This window comes from Scaptodrosophila lebanonensis, unplaced genomic scaffold (assembly GCF_003285725.1).
Source record: "Scaptodrosophila lebanonensis strain 11010-0011.00,11010-0021.00 unplaced genomic scaffold, SlebRS2 tig00001412-arrow-pilon, whole genome shotgun sequence".
NCBI classification, from domain to species: Eukaryota; Metazoa; Arthropoda; class Insecta; order Diptera; family Drosophilidae; genus Scaptodrosophila; species Scaptodrosophila lebanonensis.
The window spans coordinates 2530647-2551342 of record NW_022060739.1 but is presented as its reverse complement, the minus strand read 5'-3'; the positions used below and the strand labels follow the sequence as shown (position 1 = coordinate 2551342).

Genomic DNA, 20696 nt, shown 5'->3' with positions numbered 1-20696 from the left:
TCTCTATCTCTTATAGTCTCTGAGATCCAGGTGTTCATACGGACGGACAGACGGACAGACGGACAGACGGACAGACGGACAGACGGACAGACAGACAGACAGGGCTAGATCGACTCGTCTCGTCATGCTGATCAAGAATATATATACTTTGTGGGGTCTGCCACGCCTCCTTCTGCCTGTTACATTTTTCAGCTCCCGCAAACCTAATATACTCTTGTACATTTCATGTACAGAGTATAACAAATTTCGAAAAATTATAGTTTATTACACTTTATTTTTACTCATATATTTAATAATGATGATCTTTCATTCAACCATTGTTTCAGCATTTCAGGGTCTTCAATATCTTGAGGATGAGAAAAATAATTTAAAAAAATTATACTTATAAATAAATTTGTCGTGCATGAACATACTGGAATTATGTGTTCCCAAAAATGCCTTCATCTCGTCAAAATGCGATTTTAAATAGGTGGTCGTATCGCGTGTTACCTCAGCTGATGTAATGCCCAATTTTATTTGATAAGTCTTAACTTCTTGGCTTAGGCCGGAATTCACAAGATTTTGCAGGTCTATTAGTTTTGACTTCGTTCTAATTTTCTCGTCACTTTCCTGGAGCTCGCTCCTCAACTTAATGTTATCCTTTAGTATTGCTTCGAATTTTTGGAAACAGTAGGAGCCGCACTTTGTTTCCATCTCAACAAAGTTGTAGCAGCTCTGCAAAATCAATAAATGATTGAAGCATCTCTCCCCTCATTAATATGGCACTCCTACCTTCTTAGCCTTGCATGTTGTTGTTTCCTCCGCAGAGGTTCCTTGCATGCCTACCAGCAACAATGAAAGCAGAACTAGTAAGAAGGACGACATTTTATGATGAAGACTCCTTTGAGAAAAAGTATCAACTGCTTCGCCGACTGAAGCAACACTGAACACAGTTCTGTTCATGATTCATGATGTAGGTTTATAAAATTTAAATTGATAATACTCGTATTTACTATGCTTTTATTAGTGTGTATTTAATTACTTGGGAAAGCATTGCTCACTTATGTATGTACATACGTCTAAACAAGGGCGTACGCAGGGTGGGGGGCCAGGGGGGTCGTTGCAAACCCTTAAAAAATGTTTTCGATCAAACATTCATTTTTACGGCGCACTATTTCGATGAAGTTCGATGACCATATGCATAAATTATTATTAAGGCGCATCGTGCATTATTTAATCAAAATTTTAACTTTTTGGCCCCCCGTTTGAAAAAAGCTGTTTACGCCCTTGCGTCTAAATATGTCTATATGTCATAATATACTTTTTGATTAGGATTGTTAAGAGTATAGCTATTATATAGTGTCACACTATTAGTGTGTGTTATTTTTAGTCCGTTAATTTATGCATGTTCGAGTATTCTAGTTGATGCAAAAGTTACACATCTTTGCGCGTTCTCTTCGAATCCCCCTATATTGCAAGTACTGAAAAGGGCGGATCAAAAATAGTAAATGAAAAGTTGCTAGGTCCTGCTATAAAATGCATATTTGACTTTTTATCAACGTTTATAGAACATGATCCTAGTTCCCATATTTGAGATGATATCTTATTTTTTAATTTTAGTGGAAAAGCTAAAGTCGGGTCCAGCGACTTTCGACCATTATGTAGAATAATTATAAAATTTTTTAAATATTAGGTAAATGGAAAATCTTGATCGATCAGACAGTCGAACATGTCTGGATCGATTTGCTCGTCGTGCTGATTTAAAATACAACAACCACCTGTTACATACATTACACTGATATACATTTTTTATCCTTCGGGTATGGGTTACTAATATGTAAATGCAAAAGTGTAAAGTGCTGAAGTGATTAACATAAAACATCTATTTATTTCAATCGTTGTACAAAAAATTAAAATATTAAACAGTTTTTATTGGGATTCCCCATACATTCTAATTAGAGTATCATAATCTGCATCTGCATCTACATCATCATACTCTGAAGGAAATAAAACAATTTAAACAAAAAATTATTATAACCTGCTAATTAATGTTACCTTCTCCGTTATGCAAAGCTTTATCATGCGCTTTTCTGAGTCTAATTAAACTCTCCAATAGGTCTTTGTTCTCGCTGGTAGGATCACCATTTTCATCGGCCTCCTTTGTTGCCAACTCGATTAAGTAAATTTGTGCAGTTACCAGTTGTTCCGATATTTTAGAGTTTAGACGCTTGATTTCTAGTATTTGCTCCTGAATTTTTTGCTCGCCGTTCGTAAGTTCAATCCTTAACTTTTGGTTTTCGCTTTGAATCAATTCTTGGCATGGCGCACAAGATTCCACATTCTCCACTGGCATGGTACAGTTCTGAAAAATACACCAGTAATTCCTACTGCTCCTCGTTATTGTTATTAGAGTTGGCTACTTTACCTTGCCGTTTTCGCAGACAATCGTTGTATTTTGGGCATTTGAATCGTTAACTGGTGTGGTTGCGGCATTGGCCGAGTGCATAACAAGCGACAAAATTGAAACAAAAACTATATACTTGTACTTAGACATTCTGAGACGATGGGAGCATAGATTAGAACGCTTGGATGCCTTAGCTAGTAGAATCAAAACTGAACCAAGCGGGAGAATTGTCACTGCCTTGTTGGGTCGGCATATACTATACATAGCTGATAAGCAGATTGACTAAGGTAAAAAAAAAAAAATTTGGCTTTATAGCTTTTATAGTTGTTCAGATCTTCGCGCTCATTCAGACGGACAGACGGACGGACGTACGGACGTGTCTGATTAAGAATATATACTTTATGGGGTCGGAGGTGCTTCCTTCTGCATGTTACATACTTTGCACAAACCTAATATGCTCTTTTTAACCTACGGGTACAGGGTAGAACAATAATCTTGTGGCGTACCGTGCTGTTGACCTGAAATGTGATCAAGACCTGTGGACCAATCACTTTAATTAGCTGCTTAGCATGATGGGTTTCTTCGAAATTATACTGTTTGCCAAGCCTTCACATTATTATTCACACAAATCATCTTATTTGATAAAAGCAGGGCCATGATTTATGCATGACAGCCAACATTAAAAGCCGGAAATTTGTCGCCATTCATTTCGGCCAAATAGCATGCGAGCAAATTGCATGACATGGCATGCTAGCAAGCACAGTTGCAACATTGTGGCATGAACAAATTGAATGTCGGAATTTTCACTTAATACGAAATCCGTTAATTTCTTTCGAGCCGATTACGGTCAGACCATGCCAGTATTTATCACATTGCAAACGCAAATGCAAAAGGCAAACAATGTTAAATTCGATTAGACATGCAACTCTACTCATGAACGGGGCGGAAATTGAATTTTAATAATGGTGTTCAGGTCCAGCCCAAGCACAAGCCCAAGCACCAGCAGAGTACTAATCAAGTAATGCAACCAATTTACCATAAACCATGTAAAAAATACTTAGTACTTCCCAGTTCTACACGGCAACGACATTTGCGCTACAACATTGCGAACAAATTTTGCTTGTTTTTTAATGAAACGCTAATTTACGACCGGCACGCAAATGCTGATAGACCGAACATTAGGCTCGGCTCTAGAGATTGCAGAGGAAATCAAACTCAACTCAGTATACAAAAATTGTGGGAATGAAGAACGAGATATACATTGTCATCATATTGTCTGAGGTGGTAAGCGTAGAAAGAAATTTGTTTCCCGTAGCAAGATTGTAGGCTTTCTATTCAAATAAGCTTGTTTAAAAGGAAGGCCTATTTAGTATAAGTTTTAAAGCCAACAAATAACTAAATTAACTTCAATGCAGCGCTTGCACAAGCAACTGAATTCTCCGTTGCTTCCCTTTCTTTTCTCTAACTCAGACTCGCAACGAATTTGTATCAAACATGTAATAAAAGGAAGTGATGCCATACAAGATGTACCTAGTGATGCCTTTAAAGTACCAGTAACGTATACGTATTCTCCACATCCGATAGAACTATGGGCTTGTGTTTTAAATGAGATAAGACTAGTGCTTAGGACACAGACTATTGTTTAGGTTGTAGTCACAAAGTTCTGTTATGTATACAGCGCATAATATACTTTTCAAAGAAATTTTTGTAATCGGAGAGTTCAGACACACGTTAGATGCTATCTGCTTTGTTTCCACTACAAATCAAACTAAGATACATACTCGTATATGATTTATATAAAAAAAGTTTAAAAAAATTGCATAAGATTAAAGCGATAACCCCAAAGCAATGCTGTCACTGCTGACACACTTTATGAGAATTCCACGAGCCATGTGAAAGGAAACCACAGACAAAAGCTTTCGTTGACTTGGCAAATATCAGACACACACAGATAGGGAAGGGGTGGGAGGAAAGAGGCAGTGGTTTCTGCGTGTAAGGCAAATAGCACGAAGTCCGCGGAACAAAGGACAAATGACAAGCAAGCTGGCGTTCTAAGAGAGAAGAGAGCAATAAAAAATGGAATAAAGGCGCATTAGTTGACACTTTTTGTTTGCCATTCGACACGTTGAATGGATGCGGTTGACGATGACAAGCGCTATGTTCAAATGCCAGCCAGTATACAATTTCATATAAGAAATGTGATCTAATATGATGTGGTGGCTATAATATTAAAATGCTTAGCTCTTACACAAAAGACAACTCATTAGAACATGAATAGGCAAACCGTCGAGAAAAACTTCAATCTAAATACATATGTTTATTTGTTTTCGAGCCACAAATGGGACTCTCTTTTGATGATAACGATATAAATAAATATATAATTTATAGCTATTTGAAAGTAAATTCTTAATTCTTAATCTTGAATACAAAAATCGTCGTGCATATTTTGATCTGACGACATGAAAATTGCTTACAATGTTAAGAATATATTATGGACAATGAATGTCCTACTTTTCCAATGTCTGAAAAAAGAAGTTTCTTTAACTCTCTGAAAAACTTTAGGCACTAAGTGTTATTCACTTTTTTAAATAAAATAATATAGATTTTAACTTTTAACTTAAATGCAGTTATAACTATTTGCAGATTCTTTATGCAGCAGAGACAAAGAAAAGATTGTGAAATAAACTAAATTTATAAGCAGACCAACAAAAAGAAGGGGATTAAATGGAATCAAAATTGGTCTCCACAGGCTCCATCGCTCCAGCCAAAAACTTGTATCAGTATGCTTAAGCTTACAGAATTGGCTAATGGTAAGAGAGCAAGCGCCATTTCTGACCGAAGTGAATTAGAAATACTAAATGATACTATGATATAAGAATAAATGGGATATTAGAAAGCAGCTTAATGTGTACAAATAAAAGTTAAACGAGGCATGTTCACAAAAAACTTGCTGTCTCTAAATGCTGAAGACTTTGTATAAAATAGGCATTTTATATATTCTATTTTTTTTATATCAATACTTGTATAACAACCAATATAGAGGACACACAGAGAACGATCGACGTGATAATATTAGAAAAAACATTAATTCTTATCGCTTTTTTACAAGTACTTACCTCTTATACAGAATACAAGTGTAAATATAGACTGACTCCTGAATATTATAAATACTCGCATATTGTGGTTTAATAATTTCAACTCAATCTTATTGCAAAGTTGTTACAGCAACTTTTTCCAACCAACCAAATGAACTTTATGCCCAAAGGGCGTACATTTTTCGGAACCCATGCATACTTGCATAAAAACAATGGCATCGAAGAGCATCACAAGTAAACAACTCTCGAGCCCTTTCTTCAATAAGCAAAGAAGCAGAAATACATATGAATAAAAGCATGTACATACGAGTATGTATAAATAAGTATAGTATATATGAAAATTTATAACATGCTTTTTGTGATTTATTTTAAACAAATTTGTGCGCAAAAAGTTTTGTGCAAACAAAAGGAAAAACAACACATTTTCCTCCTGTCAATGGGAGAGTGTGTGTTATTGTGAGTGTGTGTGAGTGTGTGTGTATGTGTGTGTGTGCGAGAGTTGGGCATACGTACATCTTCAAAAATTCATGAATGCGTTACAAGTTTTGAAGCACAAACGAGGCACAAATAAAAGCAAAAGTTCGCACACGCGCAACATCAATTGAAAATTTGAACAATTCCACTTTGGTTGCCATTTCTTTTTAAATTTGTTATTGTTCTTATTGTTGTTGTTGTGATGCCTTTTATTTTAGTGTGTTGTTGCAGAGTTGGCTTTAAAGCAGCTTTGCGCCTCATAGACCCAATTTGATAAAGGAAAAGTCGGTCGGGAAACTGTACTTTGGCTGCATTTTGCAGTGCATGCGAAAATGTTTCGCACAGTCAAAAAGTTCGCCATGCCGGAAAAAAGTTTTTAATCTGCCGCATGCAAAACTTTAATCGAAAAGTGCGGCATATCAAACGAAACTAAGTCAAACTTTTCAAATTGATATATCAAAATTCAATTCGTTGTTGCTGTTGTAGTCGTCTTGTGAAAACATTTTGACTGTCACATGCCAATTGCGGTATGTACATACATTCTCGTATATTCTCGTACAAATAAACACACATACGCTCTATCCTATGGTATATGTACAAGTATAAACGTGTATATAGTTCGAGTGTCTATTTGAAATTCATGCAAGAATTTAAGCTGCAAACTTTTCCTGCACAGAACAGCTGCATGTGTGACACATGGGAATTTGAAAGTTGTAGGTGGTGTGCTTGTCTGTGTGTGTGTGTGTGTTTGATTCGAAGCTGTTGAGTTTTTGTTGCTGGCGCGCCTAAAAGTATGCAGTGGCATACAAACAAATGCACTTCGGAATATACTTGAAAAGTTGCAAAACCATTCGCGTGTTGATTTTGAGGACTTCAAGTGGATTCTAGCACTTGACATGGCTTTTGTGGCACAGTCTAAGGTTTGCCGCAAGTCCTGGCCAAATGGGAGAACATATTTGCAGTTTCTTGTATTCTGCAGTTCCTGTTGTTTTTTTTTTTTTTTTTTTAGTTTGATTGATTTGTTCAAATTTCTGTAAGCAACCCTTAATTAAGAACGTCTTATGTAAGTACGAGTAAGTGCCATTAATTGCAACATAGTGCCCACAAAGCAGCAGCAAAGCGTTCAATAAATATTTAAGAAAGTAGACCGATTCCAATCAACATTGTAACAATTCATGAGATTCATTCATAACAATTTCATAAACTTCAGCATTGACTAGTGGGTAGTGCCTTTTTATGCCTCCTAGGAGAGCAAATCATTTCTAGTTCTTAATTACAGATTTATATGCACATCGCTGTGTCGACGATCAGCATAGCTTGCCTAATATATCAAGTATATACTTGTATGTATGCTAACATAACAAATCAACTGTGTTAGAAAATATCGTTTTGATAGATTGATGGTGATCGATACATAAGTATTAGTTAAGATCATTAGGGAACTTTAACACGATAGTAACAAAACAAATATAACAAATATATTTAGATATGAATGAACGAGTATGTAGTTAGAATCGATTGCTGCTCGTATATATTTAATTGCTTAATGTCTATATCGATTCGACTCGTCACAATGATCATATATTGATCTTCTTTTGTGTGTTATATTCATTTGCCATTCGAATTGATTGAATACTTGTTCACCCTGCAAGTACAAGGGATAATAATACTATAATAATAATGTACTTAATTACCTCCGTATTTCGGAACTTTTATCAGATAATGGGAACTTTAACATTTCCCTGCACGTAACACATAGATAACTTATTAGTTTAGATACTGTATAGCAATTGTGGAGAAAAACTAAACTTGAAATTAGTCATGAGCCACGAGATTGTTTCTTAGACAATCTCTTTTTTATGTCTTCCCCGTGACATTAATCTTAAATGATGCCCTATGATTTTTGTTTTAGAAATGTTTCATGAGGCAACTTTTAAATTCAGCGTGGCCTTGAATTATACGTTTCCATATAAAAAGCACTCGAATTATAGAAGTTTTTAATGGGTCAGCTGTTAAATAGATTAGGCGTGGCCTATAAATATTCTTTTCCATATAAAAAGCACTCGAATTATAAAAATTTTTAATGGATCAGCTGTTAAATAGATTAGGCGTGGCCTTCAAATATTCTTTTCCATATAAAAAGCACTCGAATTATAGAAGTTTTTAGTGGGTCAGCTGTTAAATAGATTAAGCGTGGCCTTCAAATATTCTTTTCCATATAAAAAGCACTCGAATTATAGAAATTGTTAATGGGTCAGCTGTTAAAAGAGGCCTTCAAATATTCTTTTCCATATAAAAAGCACACGAATTATAATACACATATATAATACGTATAATGTGTTATTAATTTCGTTCCTGCTTCAGCAGCAATTAATTTGGTAATGGTCTTAATGCTTCACATTAAATAATAAATTTAAATATTAAAAGAGATTCGGATTAACTAGAATTGTATATTTAAAGAAATGCAAAAAAAAGTTTCTTTCCATTCGCTAACGAAGTAAATTAGAGTTGAATGTCTTTGTAACTGGATTTTCAAGCTGCTTGTCGAAAATATTTTCAGCACAATACACACAACATTGAGAGTCTGAATTGAAGAAGAGCAACAAGCTTTGGCCCACATAGTGAAATGAATTTACAGCAGTTTTTAATTAACCAACTATATGCATTTGTACGTTTATCTATAATTACTATACATATGTACGTACGAGTCTGTGCAGAGTTACGGGCCACAGACCGACAACCCACAAAACGCAAATAGCGCAGCTGACTGGTTGGTTGGCTCGTAGCTATATTTCCAGCTCCAGCTACAAATACAGCTTTAGTTTTATTTTCAGCTGCGTTCTGCCAAAATTAATTTGCACAGTGCAAATATGCAAATGTGTGGATGTGCGTGTGTGTATTTCTGCATGGTTATGTATATGGTTATGGTTATGTATGCATAAAGTATATATGGTTGGGTGTATGCGGTGTCATAAATTTTGCGAGCAAAAATCATGCCAAGCACATAACGAATATTTTCGCTGACGTTAAAAGCGAAGTCAAGCAGCGCAATTGCAACTGCACACACACACACACACACACACACACACACACACACACACACACACACACACACACACACATACATACACTGACATTCAAACAACCGCACAATTGCATTGCAAGTCATCTGCTAACCAAGTCAGCCAACAATGCTGTTGAGCTCCGCCACTGTTCTTGTGTCCTTCCAAGAAATTACACCTGCCATGGCAACCCTAGACGAATTCAGCACACCTACAAGTATATAACTAGAAACGTGCTCACTCATATGCGGGTATGTGTATGTGTATGTGCAAACTAAGCCTTCGCAGTACTTGGGAGAGACTTGCGTTTATGACTGCCAAATACTGCCACTTGCTGCTTAGTCCGGAATACCCGTGAGTTCGTTACACAACGGGTGGTGGCTAAACAAACTCATTTAAGTCTCAGCGAACAGTGGGAGAAGCACTTAATATTAATATTTAAGCAGAGAAAAATTCAATAAAAACTCAAGTTAATATAAAATGCAAATTAAACAGCGGCTGGTGGCGCATAGGCAGATATTATATTTCCGTATATAACTTCCATTAAACTCGCCCTCAAAACATGAATTATATCCAAGAAAACGTACATTTTTTGAAAATTTTACTTTAATTTAGTTATGTCTTTAGTTGTCATAAATTAGAAATTCATAAATCTTTTATTGCTTAAAGGCAAGAAGTATAGTTACTATTAATGTGCTTCGTTTTATTGTATAGGTTTAAATTGAATTAAATTATATTAGTGCGATGAATTTTAAAAATATAATCCGAGCTAACAATTTGGGAAATTATTTCGTGAAATGAATTATTTCGAAAGAAAATAATAATAAATACTTATACCTTTACTACTATACAGCAATCTTCACATTTATAAGATTCCTATATTTTTGTTGATAATTTTTACCATAAAGCTCTAAAGGTTTTCAAATGTTTACTTAACAGTTTTAAATAATATTACACACCAACACTTTTTATTTAAAAGGTTTAAATATTGAAATATTTAATAAAATATATAATTAAAGGCTAATTGGTTTGACATTTTTTTTTGTTTTTTGTTTTATGTGCAAAAATTTTGAATTAAATATTTATGGCCTCCATTGGCCTTTGCTTCAGAAAACAGTCGACTCTTCATTCACCAAACAAATGTCTTGACGGAAATTATTACAAGCCTAGTCCATTCCAATATTATTGCAAATATATAAATCTGCTGAGTTTGAGTTTTCTTTTGCTGCAAGAAGAGTGTTTTCCCCATTTCCTAGGGTTCTAATTACTATCCATACGTGATGACGTAAATGGGAATATGATACTGATAAGCTAAAGAGAATTTTAACGTTAAAATTCAGATTTTTAATCTATTATTTCTAGTAATAGCTCAAATCACAATAAAGTTCAATTTTGGTGTTTTTGCAATAATTGTTTACTGCGAAGATTTCAACTTGTGCCGTATTCAAAAGGGAGGGCTAATTCGGGTCTTTTAGTCTGCTGTTAGCTGGAGTCTCGTTTCTCCCTGGTACTTGCACCACAGTCCACGACATATGGGTCCAGTGTCTTGTGCACGTGCCTCTTCTTCTTCATCTTCCTATTCGCCCGAGCTGCACTCTCATTATGCATAAATTGTAGTTGCGCAAATGCTCAGCGTTAAATCATGACAAAGATAATGGCATTATAATGCCAAAGCGGCGACTGACAAGCGCATGAGCTGGCACAGTATTAGGCGTCAGCCAGCAGCCGTCAATGTGGGTTGTAAGTCGGTCCGTTGCAAGGTCGGATAGATTATGCATGTCCTGTTGGTAGCGTTGCGTGTGATGTCCCTGTGCAGGCATTTTCATGCATTCTGGATTTAATGCTTTAGAAGAAAAGAAGAAAAAATTCCATTGGAAATGGTGTCGATGGCTTTTGGCCTGCGGCTTTAGTGGATGATGAGGACGATGATGAGGCAAAGGGCTTGAGCAAACGACCCTCGTTAGTTAAGGTCGCGCTTGTGCTCCCGTTGTTGTTGTTTTTGTTGTTGTTGTATTTGTGCGTCTAGCCAGCAGCGACAATAGTTGAAGCAGATTCTGACATTGGGCTACATGGGTCAGAAATGTCAAGGCGCATATATATTGAGGAAGCACAAAAAAGAAACAAGCAGTCACAACAACAACAATTTCCCCAACCACTTACTATTTGTTGTTGTGTTACTTTTTATCGCGCTCGCTCGCGCTTGAATCCACAATACATGGCTTTGATGCTACAACAACAGGAACAACTCCGGCAACTCCGGTTCCAGCAACAAGCCGCGACGACCGCTTGCTATCGCTGCTACTCTGTTTACTTCCTGCGCATACACACACACACACACACACAGCGTCACACATTCCCGACGTCGCCACCACAAACAACTTGCGGTAGCTCGTCCTGTTCTTACTTCCGGTTTCCGTCTGTTCGCCAGCTAGTTTGTTGGGCTGTTGCTGTTAACTTGTTTTGATTTTTTAATGGCTCGCATGACGTCGTGGTCGTTATTGTTGTTGTTGCTGATGTTGTTGTACTGGCTCAGCCAGAACATTTATGGTTTCATAATATTTTTCTTTTTGTTCATATTAAAGTTGCGACACCGAAACTTAAAGCTGTCATATAAAGGCAGCAAAGTAAAAGTATTTCACGGGCCTTCTCTCCTCCCCTATACTGCAGTTTTTTATGGCTTACAGTTTTTCTAAGTCATTGGAGAACATCTCCAGAAATTGCCTTCATAATGAGAATCTCCTTTCATACAATGATTTTTGACTTGAAGCGTTTCAATTTTTTGAAACAAATGACGATTTGGATTTATTATAATTATTGCTTTACTATAACAATGTGCATCTAGAAAATAAGTTTATATACTTATAACAACAAAAGCACTGATACTCTACACAACAAATTATTATGAATTACAAATAATGGAAATGTTGCTTAGTCCAACCTGTTGATACTCTTTCATTATGCTGTGCTTAAACAGGAACTAGTTGCCGCTACCCCTTTGCTTGTGTATATGTTTAAAAGCAAATTCAAGAAGCCCTCTAGTACTTGATGTTCTTTTACCAGTCTCGCTAAGATGAAGACCTCACGCTGCGCATTTAATAAATGCTACTTAATACAAATATTTTAACAGCATTGTACAGTTGGTACTACCTAAGTACAATTGAATGTGAAAATATACACCCTACTGCATCCCGGCAGCGAAGAAAATTAAGCATAATAATAATAAGATAATAGGAATTAAATGTTGTTATATAACGCTAGAGTCTTAATGAATAAAACTAAAAAAAAATAATTAAATACAACGAATCCTCTTCATAATAACTATGTTTTCATGATTATTTGTATGCCCTTTACTAGAAGGAAACATATGCTACCCCTTGGGTGCATTTATTCTTCACCAGCATGATGAGAGAAATCGATCTAGCAATGTCAGTTCGTTTTACTCCAGTACTACGTGTTTTTTCTTCAGCTATGGGTGCATATAATACAGCGCCGGGAGTTTGTTTGGATACAGGGTATTTCATTGACAGGCGTGCTTAACTGTAGCGTTCTCTCTTGTTAAATTCTTTTGAAGGATTGCTCCAAAATAAGTTCTGAACAATAGAGTCCATACTTCTCTTTCTACCAATTCAACTGGGTAGATTTGTCGTTTCACTAAACATAATCAAACCGTAACGTTAATAGGCCTTAATGCATAAACAAAAACACGCACAAAGTTGCCGTTAACTTGTGAAAAATAGAGTTATAGTCGCGGCATAAAAGGTCGCCTCTACGAATTCAACACGAATTGCGTGACTTGTGGGAAACAAAGGCGCCAAAGGAACGCGACAGGAGCAACAGCAGCGGCAGCAGCAACAACAACAATAGAGCCCCACCTACCACAAGGTGGCAAGTAAGCAACACGGACGCTGAAAAGACACTCAAAAGTGAGCGAAACTTGAGCAACTTGCCAGCTTTTGTCATGCAAATTGCTCAACAAGCGACACGACGCGACTCCTTGAAGTCCTTGCACTCTGCTGCACTGTTTAACACCAAACGGAGAGTGGCGTATACGAATTAAAAACAAACAGTCAAGCACTAAAGTTAACTTATACATACATACGAATACACTTACTGAGAATATATATGTAAATACATAGTATCGTAAGGCCCAATCCTCAATCCTCTCTTGCAGGTTGTGGTAAAAAACAAAGAGCTGGCGTGCCAAGAAGCACAACAACAATGGCAGTAGTAACAACAACACTGACGTTAAAGGAAACACAAGTCAGAAAACTTTTGTTTCCCTGCTCATTGTTGTGCCATTGTTTTTGCTGTAACTACGCTGCTTGTTGCTGTTTTTGTCGTAATTTTGTTGTAACAATTGCTGTATGGCATGCAAGGCCTGCACAAGTCGTCGATTTTAATTACGTATGCAATTTATTTATTACCTTGCCGGAAATATTGTGCGATTGTACTGCTGCCTTGCTGCCTTGCAGCCCTGCTGTTGTTGTTGCAGCAGTTAATGCTGTTGTTACTGTTGTTACAGTTGTTGTGCCAGGCAGCGAACAAGGATATAGTCGTACTTGTAAGATACATAAAGCACAGGGCAACTGACAGCGCAAGCATTGTGCCCAAGACAAACGATTTAACATGCGGTTATGAAGTTATTTTTCATTTCACAATTAAGTCACGTTGGCTCGATAATGGATGCAGATATGAGCAATTTATATCAATAACATACTGGCCATGCATGTAAGCAAACGAAAAATATTCTTTTCAAATTCCACATTTGAGGGGGACTTGAACGTTGTCCCATGAACTTTTCTTAAATGAACCGAATAGTTTCAGAGTGCGTTTTAAAATATATTCGACTGTTGAAATTTAATATAATTCACGGAGCAACAGTGTGGTCTCTTTGCAAAACGAAGTGAAGTTCAATAAATCAAGCTTAAGATACTGTGTAGGAGAGAAACTGTATTCAGCAAAGCAACCCTAGTGTAAGCTATGAAGTTCATGAGTAGCAGTACTTCAAGAGAAGAAAATGTCGTCAAGTAGTAAATTTTTCGTCCTTCTCAAGATGTAAGCAGTAGTTGTAAATTTGTTAATTCGTCATTTAGTTGCTATCCGATAGTAAATTAACTAACTATTAACTAGTGGAATAAACAATATATTAATGGTTACCCTTTTTAAGTTTGAAAATAAATTTTGTTAAAATGATAAACTATGCATCTAAAAAAAAATACATTGCTTTTTAAATTAATAGATTTCAGGTGTGAACATCCGACCGAAACGAATGAATCTATGCTTAAAATACGAGAAGTGCCTTAAATGGAGGGAAGTAAAAGTGTTGGTGCTAAAGTTTACTATTTTAATACATTATTTAATATGTGAAGGCTATATGTATTGAATTTTCACTTTATAAAAACAAATAAAAGAGCTGGGATTTTGTTACTGATCTACACAATATGAGAGCGACGATTACTTTGACGGAATAAATACTGGATTAATTTCTAATTGTCCGACCATAGGTAATTTCAAAATGGGTAGAAATTAAACAAAGATTTTCAAGTTCTTCCGAACACAGGGGAAGAAACGGAAGTCGACATCTCGTAAATCTAATGGGTCTCTCAATTTCGTACCAATATTTTCCGGCTATTTTTTGGTTGTGAGACATTCAAAGTAGGGAGAAAAACCAAAGAATTCCTCTATCTTTTGAATTGAATTTCTGGAATGTTTTTAAATACATACATATATGTAAATAAATAAAAACGTAATAATTATTTCAATAGATTTGTCAATAAGTTATGTCGGATTGAAATAATTTGTTCAAATAGTGTAAAATAGTAATCAAATAGGTTTTACGATTTACTATTCAAATTGTATTTTCTTAGACAAAAAATCTTTACTGTTCTTTTATAATTATAAAGCTTGGAATTCGCTGTGATATATATTAATTAAAACTAATAGTAACAAAATAATAAGCTAAAAGAATGAATTTTAATTTTAAGACAAAATAAAAAATTGAAATTGCATTTCCATCTACAACTTTCACTTTGTTGTCGCCTTCAAGTTTTAATTGCTGGCAATCTATTTAATGTGATGTTCTGAGTGTCGTTTTCATACAAATTATGAGCCATCAAAACGCGACAAATTCAATAAATGTTGATATATTGTATGTGTGTACTCGTACTTAGGCGCAGGCACGCGTCAAATACTCGAAATTGCCTTAAAACGCCTTTGATGCGGAACACACTTACACACCCACACACACACACACATATGTATATGCTTGTAAACAAACATACCTATATGACTGTAGTACAGACAGACACGCATACGCACATTGCCGGAAATTTATGCAAGAGTTTTTCCTGCTTATTTGCAAAGTGATTTATTTAGAGGCGCATTTACAAAAGTAAATGTCATTTATGCTGCACATACATACACATAGGTATACATATACAATACATACATACATATACATACTTATGTTTTGGTGCGTGCGTGTCGTTATGTTGCCTACTTTTTGGCGCTCGCATTTTGATGAAAAAATTTAAATTTTTAATGTTATTTCGCGTAATTTGGCAGTTCGTTAGGCTTGTTAGTGGCATGAGGCGCAAGTCCTCTCATAAATACGAAAAGCACCAGCAGCAGCAACAGCAACGACAACAACAACAACAACAACAAAACCAACAAGAAGTGGAAACATATCTGCGAGTGTACAAAAATGGAAAGTGCCGCATTTTGCGGTCTACCCATCTATGTACGGGGGCATGTATGTGTGCGTTTGTTTTTATATATAAATGTATGGCTGTGCATACATATGCGCCTGTTTGATGCTCGTTATGAGTCACATGACACATCGTTATGTTTTGTTAATGGACTGCCAGACATAAACGTGCTCAAAACAAGTTAGAACAGAGGAAGAAGAGGCAGCAGTTGCAGAGCAAAAGAAGAGCGCAGGCGACAATGCTAACCAAAAGCACATCAAATGATATTTAATTATTTAAATCATGTTAATTTGCATGCATTTAAAAGAAGCCACAAACGATGACAAGAGACGACTGAAGACTGAAGACCGAAGATATTACTACGGGCGCATGAGGCATATGCGCAATTAAATTGCTTACTCGCCTCTTTTTATTGCATTGTGTAAATTAAAGCGTTGAGTGCTGTAAATGCATTACAGCTTGATGTCTATACGTGTGTGCATGTGGTTGTGTGTATTGGTGCTTTGTAGTTTAAGTGAAGTATAAATACACTCACCTAAACAAATACGCAGCCACACATGCTCACATACAAGTATACGAGTAGACACACAGATGCAGACACAAACAGATGGCTGCTGGCTGTCTGCACTTTCGTTGCGTCTGCGAAAACGCCAAAATGTAACTTTAACCTGCTACACAGAAGCAGGAAAAGCAGCAACAACAACACTTCGATAGAAAATGGAGATGGCATTGAGGTATTCTCGTTAGAATCGTGACCGAACTTAGTTCAACATGCGTGATCAAAATATCTTTTTGCAACTTAATCCGTTTTTAATTTCATACATTTTGAGCGATAGAAGTAATTCTGATTCCGAACTTAACTTATGATTTGGATTCAATTACCCTTTAAAATTAAACATATTAACATATATCACTAAAGTCCTGTATCGACTGTTTCCCTTTACCTTCAACAGCATCTTCTTAAGGATCCTTACCAATTTAATACTTCTTTGATGTTTGAAGCCATTTTAATACGTTGGCCCTGTTTTAATTTTTAGAGTCAGTTTATAAATACAAATTATTCTTTTGAGCCATAAGTTCGCACATAAATTAAGTTTTAGCCAACCATTCAATGAGTCCTGATTGTGTTCATATTTGAGCGAATCACGCACGATTCTCTAGCAGCCACATCAAACACTCTGCCAAGCTCAAATCCAATGCCGGCTGCATGCGTGTGTTTACTTTGCGTTAATGAAGTTGTGCGTTGGGCTGGGCAAGGAGCATCACAGGACCTGTCTACCTACTCTTGCACCCAGCCAGTTTAATGCTCTGAAGAGTCCTGGCCAGCACCAGCGTCAGCAATAGCTTCAGCAACAAAACGTCAGGTAAGCAGCACAGATGTGGATGTAGATGTGTTTGTGTGCCGTTGTGAAGTGAAACAAAATGAAATTGGAAGCGTTGGCAGCTTAGGCGTCAGACATCAATGTCAGTGGTGTCTTCTATGCAATTAGTACTTTTGTTGATTAAGTCACAAATACGTTACATGATCTGGAGGGGAATCATTTTAACTTTGTAGCTCACAGTTGTGTCTTTTCCTGTTTGATAAATGATAAATATAGCTGCGATTTTTTCAGCTTGCCGGCTGACGGGGAGAAGGAGAGCTTTTGATGGCAACAAGTTTATCTTAAAGAGGAATAAACATTGTTACCAATTCGGAAGCCTCATTCGGTATTACATTTAAATAGTCTTGAATTGCTTTTGGTCGGCACTGAGAACCGCATTGATTTCCTTCACTTTTTTATTGCACGTACATTATCTTTCGATATTCCTTTCCTAGCGTTACTAGTAATATTAAAAATCAGCTTCTTTGCAACAATACTTCTCTCGTTCAGAAGGAACTTAGAACAGCATTGGTTTAGCTTTTGGTTCAGTTGTGTGGTCAGAACAGTTTCCAGGGAATAGACCCCTGTCTTTGATCAAATTGTTGCAGATTGTGATTTAATTTGTTATTAAAATTCGATAAGCTTGTAAATAAGTTTTTCTAAATTCAAATAACAGTTTGATTAAAGGATTCGTTCAATTGTTTCTCTTGATTTCCGTCTGCGTGCTTTAGTTAACAAGACCTCTTCACCTAAAGTCATTGCCCACTTATCAGCGGTCTGCCAGCAACACTTGCAACGGCACCCTTGCCCAATAACCCTTGTCAAAATGATGTATGTGCTAATCAGACACATACATAACTGTGAGATAGAAAAAGAAGTAAAGCAAACAAATTGCCTAGGCTTAGAACGAGAAAAAAAAACATATTTCTAAATATTGAAAAACCAAAATGAAAGGAAAAACTGTAAAAAATGGCCAAACATTAAACAGATTTAAACAAATTTGTCTTGTTGCGTGTGCCATCAATAACTTTTGGCAGGCAGCAGGAGAAGTGGCGGCTGTTTGCCAGGCTCAGTGTATTTTTTTTCCATCTTTTTGCGCTCGCTGCTGTCAGCCTTATTACCAGACACATTGTACGAATATATTTATCTATGTTTGTTTGTGTGTCCGTGTATATTGGGGTGTATGGTGTATGGTCGCGCATAAATCCAAAAGTCAACGCAAGGGTTTAAAATGGGTCTGGGTAGGAATTGCGTGCTTTGCCAGCTATCTGTACGTTCTTCATACAGCTGCAGGCACTTAAATAGGTATAAATTCAAACATTTTAATTTCCAATTTAAAGACATCATATGTTCTGTTTATTTATAAATGCATTTGAAAGAAAAAGTGTCTGAGGTAGTCTTGAAAATGTACACTTTTTTTACAAAGTGGAAATAAGCCTCCTGACTTTATATAAAACAAATTCTTGTGTGGCAACCAAAAGTCGTGGTACTTATTCAAATGACAACTACTGTCGCACATAGATATATTTTTCCTTATGCCTGTGCACTTTCACTGGCCCGAATCGCTAATGTTTGTGCTCGGTGTAGCATTACAAACATTAACTTCATGTAAATATGTTTGTAAGTCGTGCAGTTGGGTGACTTTTTGGCAGCTTTTTGCACGCTTCGTGCTCAAATTGCCGAAAAGTATGCTACAGTTTTTCAAGTGGCTGCCATCGTTGTCTGCGGCAGGCATTGGCGGCGGCTTTGCTAATTTTGTGTGTCCTCCTCCTTCGACCCACCCCTTTTTCTTGTATTTTGCATGTTATTTTCAAATCGATACCAACAGCAACAAAAACAACAACAACAACAACAATAATAATATTATGTGGCTCCTGTTACTGTCAGGGCCGAATGGAAATTTGTTTTGCCATATTTTTGCATGGAAATCACGAACTCTATGTCAAAAATTTTACTTTATCGACTTGTAGGCGCAACATCAGCAACAGCAAAGGCAACAGAAGCAGTAACAACAACAATTGCAAAAGCTGTATGAAAAGTTGGAAATTGTAGGAAACGCGGCTACTCAAATCTGGCCACAAATTCAGAACTGTGCATGGGTGTGCGGGTGTAGGTATTTGGCTGCTTTGCTGCGGTGAAAAGAATTTCAAAAGTTGTCAATAAAATCAACTGCTTGAATTTGAAAATAAGTTGGTTGGGGAGGAGGGCATAGGTGGAAGAAAATTGTTATGCACAGACACAGGCTGCCCCTTTCTTTTGCCTTTACTACTCTGTGGCTTGTCAAATGCAGCACGAATGACGAACGCGTTGATTACAACGAAGGTTTGACATATTTCAAGCATGGAATTGGTGCCGTTTTGTTCGCATGAATTGAGTACTTGCCATGGAATTGACAATTTTTAATACAAGCTACAATTTTTTGCATAATCACATCGTCTTAGTTATATGTTAAATTCATCACAGCACCTTGGAGAAAATATGTTATTTCATATTGCATTATAATTTATTTAATATTCTCGGCCTATCCAGAGCTGCAGCTTAGCAGAGCGAAGAATTTGTGTAACTGAAACGTGTAAGGGCTTTTTGTTTTTGTTGTAAGGCATACAATAACTTGTATGTGGTTGATAACTTTGACTTTTTTATTGAAATGATTCAACATTTTGCATCTCTGATTTAAATTATCGCAAAACTTTCTATTATGTAAGAGTATATTCCTATTGACAGTTGTTAATAATTTCATAACTATATATTAAGTCGTGTGTATTTAAGAAACTGCCTGTATGCAGTTTATTTTAAGCAAGACTTGCTTGAAGCTTGCTAGCATTAAAGAATTAAGTTAGCAGCAATTAGCCGCACATTGTTTGGGACAAATACGTTGACATTTCGCAGGAGTGGACTGCACGCATTATTTTTAAAGTGCAACAGCTGTGGCACAGCTGTGTGAGTGTGGGTGTGGGTGTCTGTGCGTTAACCTCAAACCAGTGCGCGCAACGTCGCCTGTCACCTGGCATCAATGCCCAAGTGGCAATGGCAATGTTCATAAAGCACTTGCCTGCGCCTACGCAGCGCCGAAAGGCAGGTGGTTGGAGGGAATGGTGCAGATGAGAGGGGCCTTGATGGAGTGACGTTGAAACAATGCACTCGTCCGAGCACGCCATTGTGCTTTTTAAACTGCTCGCTCGCTCGCTTTTTTGCAGTCCGCTGCATTGTGTTGCGATTGCCAGCACCTGGAGAGGTGTGGGGAAGGGTCGTCGACGACTTGTTGCCGTGACGTTGGCACTTCTGCATCCTCTCTGGGCACTTGCCACTCTACCGTGTAATGAGTTTGCCATTTTATTTTATTTATTTGCCTCTGTGCTTTGTTTTCAGGCGAGGCCTGCAGGCAGCATTTTAAATTAAAATTAAATAATGAACAAAGACTGAAGAAAAGGCAGAAATGAGAGCGAGCTCATAAGTGCAACAAATAAAAGGTGCGTGCAAGTTGATGCAACAAAGCGCAGAGTGTTAACCCTAAGGTTAGTGGAATGCCACACCTTAAACGTTACAAAATAATTTAAAATCACGAACTCATTTACATGAAAGTCTTTAAGAATTGCAATATCTGCATAAAAAGA

The 20696-nt window shown here is 36.7% G+C and overlaps 2 protein-coding genes across 3 annotated transcripts; both read right to left on the bottom strand.

Moving 5' to 3' along the window:
- Positions 1 to 254: 254 nt before the first annotated feature.
- On the bottom strand, positions 255 to 856 carry LOC115631919. 2 transcript variants are annotated; one of them, XM_030528772.1, is made up of 3 exons: positions 772 to 856; positions 414 to 714; positions 255 to 346 (listed from the first exon to the last, which is right to left on the bottom strand). In XM_030528772.1, the coding sequence occupies exons 1-3, from the start codon at positions 817 to 819 to the stop codon at positions 282 to 284; spliced, it is 414 nt and encodes a 137-aa protein (XP_030384632.1). In that variant the 5' UTR covers positions 820 to 856; the 3' UTR covers positions 255 to 281. The 2 variants fall into 2 exon arrangements, with proteins under 2 accessions (XP_030384632.1, XP_030384631.1); XM_030528771.1 differs by having other exon boundaries at positions 326 to 714.
- A 983-nt stretch (positions 857 to 1839) lies between these two features.
- LOC115631918 lies at positions 1840 to 2541 on the bottom strand. Its single transcript, XM_030528770.1, has 3 exons — positions 2405 to 2541; positions 2035 to 2341; positions 1840 to 1976 (listed from the first exon to the last, which is right to left on the bottom strand). The coding sequence occupies exons 1-3, from the start codon at positions 2531 to 2533 to the stop codon at positions 1909 to 1911; spliced, it is 504 nt and encodes a 167-aa protein (XP_030384630.1). The 5' UTR covers positions 2534 to 2541; the 3' UTR covers positions 1840 to 1908.
- Between the last annotated feature and the right edge of the window lie 18155 nt (positions 2542 to 20696).